The sequence below is a fragment of the Sus scrofa genome, chromosome 5, assembly GCF_000003025.6.
Source record: "Sus scrofa isolate TJ Tabasco breed Duroc chromosome 5, Sscrofa11.1, whole genome shotgun sequence".
Classification (NCBI taxonomy): Eukaryota; Metazoa; Chordata; class Mammalia; order Artiodactyla; family Suidae; genus Sus; species Sus scrofa.
Genome location: NC_010447.5, coordinates 5601522 through 5614933, shown reverse-complemented (window position 1 = coordinate 5614933; position 13412 = coordinate 5601522). Strand labels below are relative to the sequence as shown.

Genomic DNA, 13412 nt, shown 5'->3' with positions numbered 1-13412 from the left:
ACCTACACCACAGCTCACGGCAACGCTGGATCCTTAACCCATTGAGAGAGGCCAGGAATTGAACCCGCAACCTCAAGGATACTAGTTGGGTTTGTTAACCACTGAGCCACAACAGGAACTCCATCTCCTTACTATTTTTGCATTTCTTTATGACGCTACCATTGTTTCCAAATGAAAAGTTAAAAAAAACCCGTTTTTTTTTAAATCTCTAGTCACACTTGGGTACAAGTCTACCGATAAAATGAACAGATCTCAAGAACACCTCAGGCAGGGGTCTCAAAAGCAGAACGATGACCTCCACACGGATGGAGGTCACGTGCAGTCGCCCAGGGCACACCTGCCAACTCGGAGACAATGACAAACGACTCCCGTGAGCAAACAGCTGTCGCAGGGCCTGGGGGCCTCAGCCTCTGTGTGTGTGCCTGCAGCCCTGGCTGCCTGACTTTGCGGCCAGACCCTCTACAGGCAGGGGTTCAGGACGGCGGACCACGGCAACAGAAAGAGCTGCTTCCAGCCCAGAAGTCTGGGACAGTCAGCACGGAGACAGACGCGACGAGCACTCTCTGGCCCCAAGAGGAGCGGCTGTGCAGGCAGTGAGTTCCAAACAAAAATTGTGAATCGTAGGGAAAAGCGGCCAGGCCAACTGAGGCTGTCCTCCTGAAGAGTGAACCATTTCAGGAGATTTCCACCACAAAATGTTTTTTGAACTCCTGGTGCTTAGTTTAAAGAGGCGTATGGAGTTCCCACTGTGGCACAGTGCATTATGACTCCAACTGCAGCATCTTGGGCTGCTGCGAAGGTGCGGGTTCCACGCCTGGCGCAGTGGGTTAGAGAGTCTGGCACTGCCAGAGCTGCAGCTTGGATTCAATTCCTGGACTGGGAACTTCCACATGCTGCAAGTGGGGACATTAAAAAAAAAAAAAGAGAGAGAGAGACAAGTAAACTTAATACCTGGCACGCTCACACCCATGGAACTGCAGGTTGTGTGCCAGCTAAAGAGGCATCTCTGCTTTTCCCAGGTCCCACCCTCTTGGGCCTGGGGTGAGGGGTGTGTGCAAGCCTTGTTGGAACCCTCTGTGCAGTCTGCCCAGGCTCAGAGGCCAGCCCACCAGAGCGTGGGTTCTGCCGTGCCACGGGCTGCAACCTTGGGCAAGTGTCCCAACCTCTCCATGCCTCGGTTTCTTAATCTGTAAAATCAGGTTCCTGTAAGGATGCAAGATGCTAGTGCTTATCCCAGGGCCTGGCCCGCAGTGAACCCGCAGGATGGGAGCTCTCACCCTCACCGTTAGCATTTCATGCATAAGAAGCCAAGCTTTCCTGTTCCTGGATCCCACCTCAGATTTTGGCTGGAGCCAGTGCTACCTTGGATGCCAAATCTTGAGCTCTGTGAAAACACGGCTCTGAGTGCCACAAGGAATGCTGGCGGTGGGAGGGCGAGGCCGTCTCCCACCCACATTTTTACGTGCACTTAAACAGACTCAGAAGGACATCAAAGAGACCGTTAAAGGCGCGCATGTAAACCCAACGTCCTGCTGGGAGAATGCCAGTCCGGCATCCGCTCTGCACGGGCCTCCGCCTTGCAGGGACACAGATGCTCAGGGCCCTGTGGCCTGTTCCAGAGCATCCAACGCGGGAGGGGAGGCAGCATGGCAGGCTTCGGTGTGCGGTGAAACGTACACGCCTCTGGGCTCCATCACCTGGCCCAGCGCCTGGACGGGCTGCGGCGTCCACTGGTCCATGCTGAGCAGGAGCTGGCCTGCACGAGCCGAGGACGGGGAGCACCAGCCCCTCCCCCACCCCACATCAGCACAGGGGGGACAGAGTCCCTGCCCACGGGGAGCCAAGCTGCAGGGACGCAGGCAGCAGGGGGAAAACTGCCTTCTGCAGGGGGGTGGGGGACAAAGGCAGCCTTCTGAGCCCAGAGGAGGCAAAGCCTGACAGCCTTCCATGGGCCGGCTCACTGCGGGCTGAGCGGGGCCCTGATCCGTACACGGGGTCGGGTGGGGCGCCCAGAGCCTGGGGAGCAGCAGGAGCAGACAGAGGCCTGATGTCCTCCTCAAGTCTCGGTTCCCTACGGCCGGTGCCCAGCAGGGGCCCGGCACACCGCTCAAACCTCCCCTGTGAGCGGGGGGCCTGAGCTCTGCAGCCCTAGGTGGGACTCGTGGTGGGTGCTGGCGAGCTGCGACTGGGTGACGGCTGAGGGTGAGGCTAGGTGTCTGCATGCCATGTGCTGCCCTGAGCACGGATAAGCCCGGGTGCCAGGGCCATCAGCTCACCGCTTGGAAGAGCATTCGTTCCCCGAGGAGGCCTGACTGCCGATCGCCTGAGCATCCTCAGCGGAAGCTCAGGCTCCGGGCAGCCCCCGCGCACAGCAGCAGAGCCTTGCCCTGAATGCTCCAGGCCCTGACTCTGCTGACGGCTCTGGAAATAGGCCCGGGTATATGTGTGTGTGGGGGGGGGGCTGCCCTCTCGGGCCTCCTTCCTCACCTCTGATAAGTCACAATCCTAAGACGCCGCATTTATTGAAATCATCTTTCCACCTCTATGAAGCAGGTACTGCGATGACCCCCAGTCTACAACAGGCCAGAGATGTGACTTGCTCAAGGTTGCTCAAGGTCGCACAGATGATGAGCTGGGGGGCTGGCGTTCCAGGCAAGGCTGCCAGGCCCCAGAACCTGTGCTCTTAATGGTGGCAGGTGTCTGTGCCAAAGGGCCCTCGGGGCTGGGCTTTGACACATACAGCCCCCCAAGCCCCCTTGCCAGTCGGTCCCGCATCTCTCCACCGTGGAGACAACACATTGCCTCTCACGCGGGTGCCTTCCAGCACCGCCAGAGACGGGACCACAGTGGGCATCAGGCGAGGCCTGAGAGCGGGCAGCCTCCTGCGTGGGCGAGGGGCTCAAACATCTCAAACCCACGGCTGTGGGCAGCTGCGGTGGCCCAGGATCAGCGCCAGTGAGAACGGCAATCCTTCACCAGGCCCTCCTGGAGACGGCTCTCACTGCGTCTCTGCTGTGCAGATGGGAACATTAGAGGCCCTGGAAGGCCCAGTGCCCTCCCTCCAGGGCGCCCTCCTCAGCTCCTCAAGAGAAGGTAACTGCTAGCATCCTCGTTAGCATCGGACCCCTGTCTAGGCGGAAAGCTTGGCAGGACCGTGTCTGCTTTTACTGACACTGGGATCCCAGGGACCAGCCGGGCGCCTGGCACACGAATGAATGAACTAGTGACCTAATCACACAGCTCGTCAGACCTTTCAGAGCGCCTTCCCGCTAAATCAGCTTCGCTCAGACTGACGGGAAGAAGTCCTCTCGGGAAGGAGAGGGGAAAGTTCATCCAGGAGTCAACACCTTCTTGGAGCGTGGACGCGACGTACATTTAAGAGAAAAGAGCAGGCCTAGGAGAGGGAGAGAGCCGGAGGTGCCAGCTGCCTGGTGGCCTGTCCACACCGGGACTGGGAGGCCCTGGGCGGCCGGCCATGATGGGGCAGCAGAGGCTGGCACTGGCCTGGCCCAGCTGTCCCCCGGCCGTGGGGCGGAAGAGGGACTTAGAGCTTGCTGGGCCAGAGGCTGAACGAGGGGGTGAGTGTGGGCTGTGCTGCTGCCAGAAGTGCTGAGTGGAGAGAGCCGGGCCACAGATCTCAGCGGCTCTGGGTCCCCTCCCACCCAAGCTGGGAACCAGGGAACAGCCTGTGTCCCCAAATCCAGCATGCGTTCTAAAGGCCTGAGGAAGCTGCCTATGTGAGCGGCCACCCCTAGGGCAGGCAATGAACTTGACCCCTTCAAAGCATTTCCCCTACTGGAGCCCTCGCTTGTCTGGGAGGGATTACTGGTCTCGGTTTATAGACAAGGAGACCCAGAGAGGTAGGAGTAATGGCAGAGGCCACGTGACCAGTGCAGACGGAGAACAGCCGAGAACCTAAAACTCCCAACCCCCACCTGGCCAGATCCACACGCCTCAGGCCAGGGTCTGTGCTGGCGCCTATGAGGTGCAGCCACTCAGAAGGGCTGAGTCCGTGGCCTTGTCTCTTGGCCAGGAGCCTGGACTGGCCCTGGCTGACCCTGCTCGTGCGTCGTGTCCCCTCTAATCAAACCGGCCTCCTTGCTTTCCCCGGCTCAGGGGAGGCTCCAGAGGGCTGCGAGCCATTAGGAACCTAGAGTCAGGTGACATAGGAATCTGACTGGGTCAGAGGTCACTTGGGGGCAGAACAAGCTGGTCTCAGCTCGCTGGACACGTTCTGATTTTGAGCTCTAACAACCAGCACTGCAGTTAACACACGGTCAAGGCGGCAACTGCCACGACAACCCACGGAGCCTCGGGAAGGAGCAGCCCGTCCGGTGGCCCAGGCCCATGCCCCCACAGGCACAGAGGACCGGGGGTCCAGGTCCCATGCACTTGTCCTGTCCTGTCCTCCTCAGTCCCTCCACGCAGCCTTCGGGGACCCCGGAAATGCCTCCCTTGTCCTTAGGCAGGTAGCCAAGAAGTTTTCTAGTTCTCAGATTGATTCACTACCTGGATTTCAACATTGGGAGATTGACGCAAAAATCCTAACGAGAGCAGGGACTTCTTTAACCAACAGCTGGTTGACATAGATTGGGGCTGAGTCCCCCAAATCTGTATTCTGGTTGAATCTAGATTCCTGGCCCCTGGAGAGTCTGAGTCTCCCCTGATATCCCCCGCCCTGCCCTCTGGCATCACTCCCCCACCACTGCCTCACCAGCTCCGCTCGGCCGCTGATGCCTGAAATCCCAGCTCCGGCCACGTCCCACCAGCCTCACGGTGGCCCCTGGCATGCACTCCTCGTGCCAGCTTGCTGTGCTCTGCCACCCCGCCCTTGTTCAGTTTCACAGGAGCCTGGTCCCTTCCCCGCGGGCCTTGACACAAACCCTGCCTGCACCCCCACCCCAGACCCCTCCCGCAGCCCCTCCCGCTCGTCGATCTGTTCTAGCTCGTGTGCAGCTTCCTCAGAGAGGCCGTCAGCACCTGTCTGTTTCTGCTCCTCTGCCTGATTTCTTTCCTTACCAGCCTCATCGCGTCCCACCTGGTGACCAGAGCTGGCATCCTGACTGCCTGGAACCTATGGTATGACCTCGGGCAGGTCTCCCAACTTGACTGGGCTTAAGCACCTTCACCAGTCACAGGGTCACGATAACCCAGCTCGGCAGGCTGCTGTGAGGGCCCAGCTTGGAGGAAGCGTGGAGCCCACAGCAGCCGCAGTCGCTGCCCCCACGTCATCGTGTCCCCCAACCCCACTGCTCTGCTCTGGAACGTCCTTGGCACAGCGAATCCTTACAGGCAGAGCAGCCCCGGTTGCAAACAGAACCCAGCCGCCACCTGGCGTCGTGCTGTCCCCTCCTGTTCATCTGCCTTCCAACCAGGCCACGGCCTTCCCGAGCGCCCACCCTGCTCGTGGGAAAGCTGGTCTACAGGAGCAGAGCGCACACAGCCTCGGGCCCTTCCCGCTTGCTCCGAGCCTCGTCTCCCTGCAAACCCCTCTCCTTGATGAAAGCACGACTCCCTTCCCACCACCACTCGCCCTCTCTTCCTCACAAGTGTGCTTTTTATAAAACTCGATTTGGGCCCAGGGCCCTCGTCCGGGGCAGCAGGACCCCACAGCCCCACAGCCACGAGACCTCCTAAGGTGCCTCGTCAGCCCGGACAGTGCGCCTGGAGCAGCGCCCAGGGACCGTGGCGCTCGGCCTTTCTGTCCTCCTGGGGACACGGCAGGGCTGAGAATTATCGGGCTGCCCTGTCCTTGAGGAAGCTGCCTAAACAAACACTAAGACTTCCAAGGAGCCAGGAAAGCCGTTCTGCCTAATTACCCCGGGTTTTGTATTTCTTAAGTGTGTCTTTCTTTTCTATCTCAGCAACTGTTTTCAAATAAAAATCATGACCAGGGCCCCCGGTCTCCCCCAGAGCTTAGTGTTAGTGTGTGGGGTCCCATCCTCCCAAGACCCTGCTGGCTCCACACCATGGTCCCCCTTTGCAGATGAGGAAGCTGAGGTTCGGAGCAGCAGAGCTGCTTGAGGGAAGCGCTCCCCGCTAGGGAGGGCAGAGCTGGGGCCTGGCACCTGCCCCACCTCACTGCCACAGAAAACACCAGAAACACCAACAGCCCTGCTGCAGGGGGTGGAGGGAGGAGCTGGGAGGAGTTCCGTGCAGAACCAACACTGGAAGCACAAAACCACCATTCAGGCCACCCCTACGTTCTCTGCCTCGACCCTGAGGCCCCCAAAATTAGGGTGCGGAGAGGGGCTGTCCGGGGCCTCGGGCTTCCCGGGGGTGGGGGCGTGAGTGGGCAGCGCTCACCATTGGAGCGGTGGATGCAGGTGTGCTGGTTGTCGCTGAGGAAAAAGCCGCTGTGGCACTGACACTCGTAGCTGCCCATGGCATTGACACAGATTTGCTGGCAGCCACCATTGTTGTCCTGACACTCGTCCACATCTGCGAGAAAAGAGAGAGAAGGAGACAAAAGAAATCACACCTGGAACTGGACGTGCGGCGTGGCCACCTGGGGGGCCCGGATGCAGTCAGTTGCCCGGGCTCAGCGAAGGGGCTCAAGGGGCACACTCAGGGCCATGCTCCAGTGGTCCTCCCCGGTGGTCCTCCCCAGTGCCCTCCACAGAGGCAGACAGTCACCACAGCTGGAATGCCAGCTGGATCTGGTTTTCCCATGGGTCTGGCACCACTCCGAGCATCTTAACTGCATTAAATCCTTTAATTCTCACAGCAACCTCTATGTCAGATCTAGGTACTGGCCTATTTTATAGATGTGTAAACTGAGTTTCAGTGAGTCAGAGTCACCTGTCCAAGGTCCCACAGAGGCAGGTCACACCTGGTGATCTGCCTCTCAAACCTGAGCTCTCGCTGAAGTCACATACCGCCCCCCCCCAGGAGGACCCGCAGCCTGCACCGGCTCCCCCCGCCTCCCAGAGCCTCGCCGACCAAACCTCACCCTCCCTGTTCTTCAATCACACCTCAGATTTACAACCAGCTGCACGAGACTTTGCAGCACAGAGAGGCTGAGGCCAGGGCAGCCTGCCTTCTGCCTCGCAAATTGGTTTCAAAAGCCCAGAGAAGGGGAGGTTTTTAAAAGGCCCTGACCCCTGGCTGCCAAGCCTGCCACGGAAGGCTGCCAAGCGGTCTTTCCCACTCTCTGGGAGAGACAGACCTCAGGGCCGACACTCAGTTTTGACCAGAGGCTGCTGGCACAAAGGGTGCTGTTGGCTGAAAAGCGTCTTTATGGAGTTCTGGTCTTGAACAGAACAGCGTGTTTCAATTACTGAAGTCATAACCCCCATACTGTCAGTTTGTTTAATGAAAGAAGGGCTTCTTAAACCTTAATGTGCCATGTCTGTATTGTCATTTTAATGGGCAAATATATGAAACCACAAAGGCAACGTGAGCTACTGGCTGCTTTGAGCCAGTCCCAAGACCCCCGGCACACACGGGTGCACGCACGCGCACACATGCTGGCACGCGCACACACACACACGCACGCACACACTTTGGCACTGAGCTTTTTAAACAGTTCTTTTTAACACAACATCTTTTAGTGGATGTGAGCGGGTAAAGAATCGGGCAGACTGACCTGCCCTGAACCGGGGGAGGACTCGGCTCTGGCGCTGTGTCAGCCGGGTCCTACTCAGGCGTAGGGACGACAGACCCTTCGCCCCTGGGGGGCGGGGGGGGGACCACACTGCTGCCTTTGAGGCCGACGGCGAGGCAGGTCATTACTCTCCCGCAAGCTCAAATGTCAGCCGTGTGGCAGCCAGGAGGGAGGTAGGGCTCTGAACTCTAAAAGCCACCCACAGTCACGGCGAAAACGGTAAAGGCAGCTCTTGCCGAGAGGAGACGGAGAGGGGGTCCCAGCGGAAGCTGGGAAGGACAGAGGGATTTTTCTGAAAACGCTTCTCTACTCAGCGCGTCTTACGGATGGCTCCCTAAAGGCCCAGTGCCGGGGGCACCTTTGCTGGGGGCGCTTCCCCGCCACAGCCTAGCGGTGTCTGCCTCTGGGGCTTGGCCCTCGCCTGCCCTGGGCCACGGACGGCTCTCAGCCAGGGACCGAGCCCTGGCCATCCTGCTAACACCAACAGAAAGCCTGTATGCCGCGCGTGTTCACCACGTGTCAGGCACGGGGCCTCCCCCCACCTACGTACCATACCTTGCAGCCCGCCTGAGTGATGGGTTGCGTGACCAACCCCGCTTTCCAGGTCGGGACAGTGAGGCACAGAGAGCGGAAGTAACTTGGACCAAGTTGCAGAGCCACTCAGAGCAAAGGCAGGACTCAAACTTGCTGACCTGCTCCTGAGCATGTGCCTCTGGCCCCTGCCGAGCTGGCCACGCAGGGAGCGCATTCAGACGAAGGTGAGGAAGAACGTGCTACTTTATTCTTTCTCTTTTTCTTTTTTCTTCTTCTTCTTCTTCTTTTTTTTTTTTTTAGGGCTGCACCCCTGGCATATGGAAGTTCCTAGACTAGGGGTCGAATTGGAGCTGCAGCTGCTGGCCAACACCACAGCCACAGCAACACCACATCCCAGCGGCATCTGCGGCCTACACCACAGCTCACGGCAATGCCCGATCCTTAACCCACTGAGTGAGGCCAGGGATCAGACCCACATCCTCACGGATGCTAGTCAAGCTCTTAACTCACTGAGCCACAGTGGGAACTCCAGGAACCCACTACTCTTGAAACGAGCTCAGGCTGGGTGTCACCTTGAATGCGTCTGTGCAGCCCACGTGTAAATGCAAAGCCAGAGGCAGCCTGCCCTGAGCAATTACAGGAGGTTCCCGTATACCGGGGCCAGTCCCGTCTCTGTCCCAGGAACACGCCCACCTGCCGGCGCCCACGAGATCGCCTTCCAGTCACATTCTTTGCTGTTCTGCCCGTGCTTCAGACTCTTTGCTCTGCACCTCAGCTTCCCCAGCCCCAGTAGTAAAGGTTCAACTGGTAAAACAAACAAATTGGATATAGACCCTCAAAGGCTGAAATGATAGCGTGGAAACACCTTCGACCCCCCCGTCGTGAACTCCTCGGGGGCCCCCCTCTGGCCTGGCCACCTCCTCACCTCACTAGAAGCTGGGAAGCGACGGGCACCGACACAGCACATCCACAAAGCCTCGGTGAGCTGGCAGAGTGGCCGGGCCTTGGGACGGGGCTGTTTATACTAGCGGGGAACAATGACTCTCCAACACTGATGAATAATTTGAAACAAATGCGAGACCATGTAAACACTTTTTTTCTCCCCGCTCTCAAGTGATAAAGCCCCAAGATTAAGCAGGAGGGAAGAGGGGGCTGCCCCCACTGTGCCCTTTCCCATTGCCAACCAAACACAGGCTCTCCGCAGCCTTCCCCCACCTCTGGTGGCCCCACGGCCTCCTGCTGTTCTCTGGCCGACCCCCCCAGTCACACGTGCCTTCCCGCGGGCACTGTACCACCTCCTGGGACACCCTCTGCCTCCCGTCCAGGCGGGAGCTATTCTTGCCTTTGAAACCTACCTGAAACACTTCTGTTCACTCCCGCTGCAAACACTGGCACCTGCTCTGTGCCTCCCTCCCTGCGAGCTGCCAGGGGCCCCTCGGTGAGTACGGCTGGTTAGGAGGCGCACCGGGAGCTGAGCCGAGGAGGGTGGGGAGACCTGTGGCCTGAGGCTGGAGGACGAGGTCTGGGAGCAAAGTCTGGTGGAAGGTGCCGAGCCGGGCATGAGTGGGGAAGGGCCTGTGCTACGTGGGCAGGAGAGGAGTTCTGGAAGCTTTGTGGCCTCGCACGTTCCTCCTCGAGAGGATTCCACCGGGGCTCTCACACACCGGCCCTCTCTGCGTCTTCCGGGCCCCTATTCCTGCCAGCCCTACTGGTAGAGGGCACAGTCCTTGGGGAAGACAACGGTACAGCCGGACAAGCCAGAGGGTCACCGACGACCAAGGCCTGGGGTGGAGGCTGAGCCTGTGCGTGGCGGGCCCTGAGCAGGCCTATTTCTAATCCGTGAGCTGTGGGCCCTGAGTGGGCTCTGGGTGGGATGGGGGGTCCGCCTCTGAGTCCTGCTGGCAGCACATGGTCCCCCATCATTATTTATGACCAGAGCTGAACGTTCCCAGAGGCAGGGAGCTCTCGGCACAGGGACTTGGCTACAAGGCCGAGTGGAGGCCCTGTGAGTTCCGGGGAAGACTGGAGGAGGCGCCACTCAGGAAACCCTTTTAAGTGGTAACGGGAGGACTGACAGAGCGTGGAGGAAGGACCCCAAAGGTGGCAGCTCCGTGTGGGCCACCTGGACCGGCCAGGTCGCTCTTGGCAAGGCCCCAGGCCTCAGCACACACTCCCTCCCCTGAGTCAACTGTGTCCCCAGGACGGCTGGAGCCCAGCTCTTCTGGGCAGGGGTGGGGGTGCAGGCCAGGGTGCAGGGAAGGGAGAGGAAGCTGGACTGCAGCTAGTCCCTGCCCTGGGGGCCTCGGCCGGTGGCTCCATCCAGGGTGGCCTGGCCCATGAGACATGTGGCCTGTGCTCCTCAGAGGCTGCGCCCCAGTCCGAGGCCCCGCATCTGGTGGGCAGTGAGGACGGAAGGTGGGAGAGAAGGAGATGGGTGCCAAGGAGGGCCAGAAAGGGGCCTCGCTCTGGTGCTGCCCTCCCTGACCCGGCCCCCCCCACCCCTGGCCTGGGAGGCCCCTCCCTCCATGTCTCCCACACCCAAGCAGTCACCAAGCCAGGTGACTTTCTTGCAGCCATGCCTGTCTCTCCGGCCTCCGCTCCCACGGCACAGCCCTGGCTCGGGCCTCAGCCTCTCCCTACAGGAGGCTCTTCCCCCATCTCCGGACCTCCGGCCTCTCCCCGCCAGTCCCAGGGGCCACTGTAATGACTCCAGTCAGAACAGGACACAGCCCCCTGCACCAAAGATCAAGTCCAAACGCCGCCTCGGGGGTCAGGTGCCCCCATCTCACTCTGCAGTGCCCTGCGTGAGCACAGGTCTGGGTGCTGTGGTCAGGAGAGACACCTCGGCTGTGACTTCCGCCTACTTCTGCTCAGGGTGCCCCCCCACTCACGGCGCAGGCCGCCCCCACCTGCACCAGCCACTGAAGGGTCGTGTCTGGGATGGGCCCGTGAGTGGTCACAGACGTGGCTGTCTGGACCGCCAACAAGAACGCGGTCCAGAGCCTACACCAGCAGGCTGAACGTAGATGGATCTGCTTCTGAAAAGCCTGTGCAGGCAGGACTGTGGTGTGCCCATGAGGTTTGCTTTCGGCCCAAGGTGCTGGTGTTTGTTTTTATTAATAGCTGGCTGTTTGTCCTCCTTTGGACCAAGAACCTAGGTCTGCAGTTATTTATAATAACTAAAAATTACTTTTGGATCCAGCTTTGGTTGCTTTGTGTTTCCCAGAGACGCTGCATGATTTAAAACAGAGACTCTATGTTCTGCTGGACCCCACCCATTCTCTCCTGGCTGCCAAGAGCCTACTGTGCGTTAGGCCGTGCGCCCGGCTCCTGCATCCAGCTCCCAATAAGGGTCCGGGAATGGAGGCAGAGGCGCTGGCCCATCTCAGGAACCAAACTCAACCTCCAACCCCGAGAACGCCCTCCTGGTCCCTGAGGGCTGAGGCCTGGCCCTCCCCGCACTGCTCCTTTCAGAAAGGAGGCTTAGGCAGAAAGGCCTCTTGGCTATTGAGCGGCTCTTGCAAAATTGCATTTGATGAGTTAAGTGTAAATAAATGAGAACCAGATGGATTAGATTTCGGGTAAAATACACATGGGTCTTAGAGCTTTGGGGCCTGAGTTCTGCCAGATCCAGGACACTCCCCGAGCTGTCAGAGGTGCTGGCACACAGGCAGGAGGTGTGGCTGGAGTCCCCCAGGACCCGTCTGTCCCTGGGCTGGGCATCAGCTGGGGCCCTCTCTTGGGCTGTGGACTCCCCAGCAGGTCGGCTGTGTGTGGAAGACACAGGGTCTCCGGCTGCAGCCCTGCTCGGACACCCAGCCTCTCGGGCTGGGCTCAAGTCCAAGCTCAGTGCTGGAAGATGAGGCGCATGGCTGGTGGGGTCAGCTTTCCAAACCAGCAAGCCCCACTGCTCACACCCAGATTCAAGGAGCCAGCCCAGGGGTGGGCCCGAGCTCGGCTGAGGCTGCTGGTCTTCAGGGTCTGGCCACTGCATCCCACATCTGGGCCCCACCTTCAATCCCAGCTGCTGCCTTGGGGTCCCCCAGTGATGGCCGAGCAGCACGGAACATCTAAGGACCAGGGGCTGCTAACCGCCCCTCCTCGTGCTAAAATCTACACGGTAGCTCCTGCGGCGAGGACGGGGGGTCTTGGTTCTTGTCCCACGAGTCGCACCAGCTGGGTGTAAGATTCAGTGAGTGACCTGCTGTGTGACCTCTGGTAGGGTGCTTAACCTTCTCTGTAAAACAGGGCTAACGGTACCCAGAGTTGTTCGGGGAAGTAAAGAGAACGATGGAAATAAAGCACTCAGCCCAGTGCCTGCGCCACCAGCCACCAGTACCTGTCGGGGACTGTTGAACAAAGCCCCCGCCGAGTGTTCCAGGGATCAAAGGTGTGAACACCCTTCGGGGGAAGGCAAAGGCCTGCCAAGTGGAAAAACCAACAGCAGATGGCCTTCGGTCCTGCCTCGGCCCCGGCCCTCCCCGCACAGCAGCTTCGGCTCCCAGAATGGCGCCCCCCTGACGCAAGCGCTGGCCTGCTCCCCACCTAGGCCCGCTTCGCAGGGACCAGGCCCATCAGCTGCGTCTCGCTGGAGAAACGCCTGTTCATACGCTTTGTCCATTTTTCAGTTGGGTTCCTTGTCTTTCCACTGTTGAGTTGGAAGCAGTCTCACATACCCTAGATGCTGGGCCCTTGCCAGATAGACGGCTGGTGGACACTGTCCCCTGCTCCCTGGACAGTCTCTCTTTTAAAGCAGCCTTGGGCAGTCCCGAGCCCCGGGAGGTCCATGCCCCTGTGGGGACCAGGGCCATGAGGCCTGGGCTCCTCTTGGGCTCCTTTCCTGGGAGATGTCACCCTGTCCATGGCTTTTCCAGCCACCTATTTGCCAAAGCTGCCCAGACCTCCAGGCCTGCCTGCCCGACCACCCTCCAGGCTCAGACATCGACGCCTGCACTCAGACACTCGGACATCCAGCAGGCGCGACAAGCCTACCACGGCCCACGCTGAACTCCTAGCTCCAGCTCCCACGACAAAAGCAGAAGAGCCCAAAGGGAAGCCTGGTGCCCCCTCAGCCTTCATTGCAGCAGACGGTAGCATGACCTACCACTGCTGCTGCGGCCACAACACCTGGAAGCCGTCACCTGCTTCTCTTTATAGGAATCCTCTCTGTGCTGGGTCCTCTGCCTCCCCAGAGAATACACAGTCCTTGCGAACAGGGGCATCTTGAGCGGGGCTGTATCTCAGGGTTTGGAACAGTGCACGGGGCCGCATG

General features: G+C 59.7%; 1 protein-coding gene across 1 annotated transcript in view; it reads right to left on the bottom strand.

Annotated features, from left to right (window-relative positions):
* Window positions 1-13412, bottom strand: part of SCUBE1 (signal peptide, CUB domain and EGF like domain containing 1) — a 130861-nt gene that overhangs the window by 77406 nt on the left and 40043 nt on the right. Inside the window, 1 exon segment of the mRNA XM_003125983.6 lies at window positions 6307-6441. Within this exon segment, the coding sequence (XP_003126031.6) occupies window positions 6307-6441 (135 nt within the window).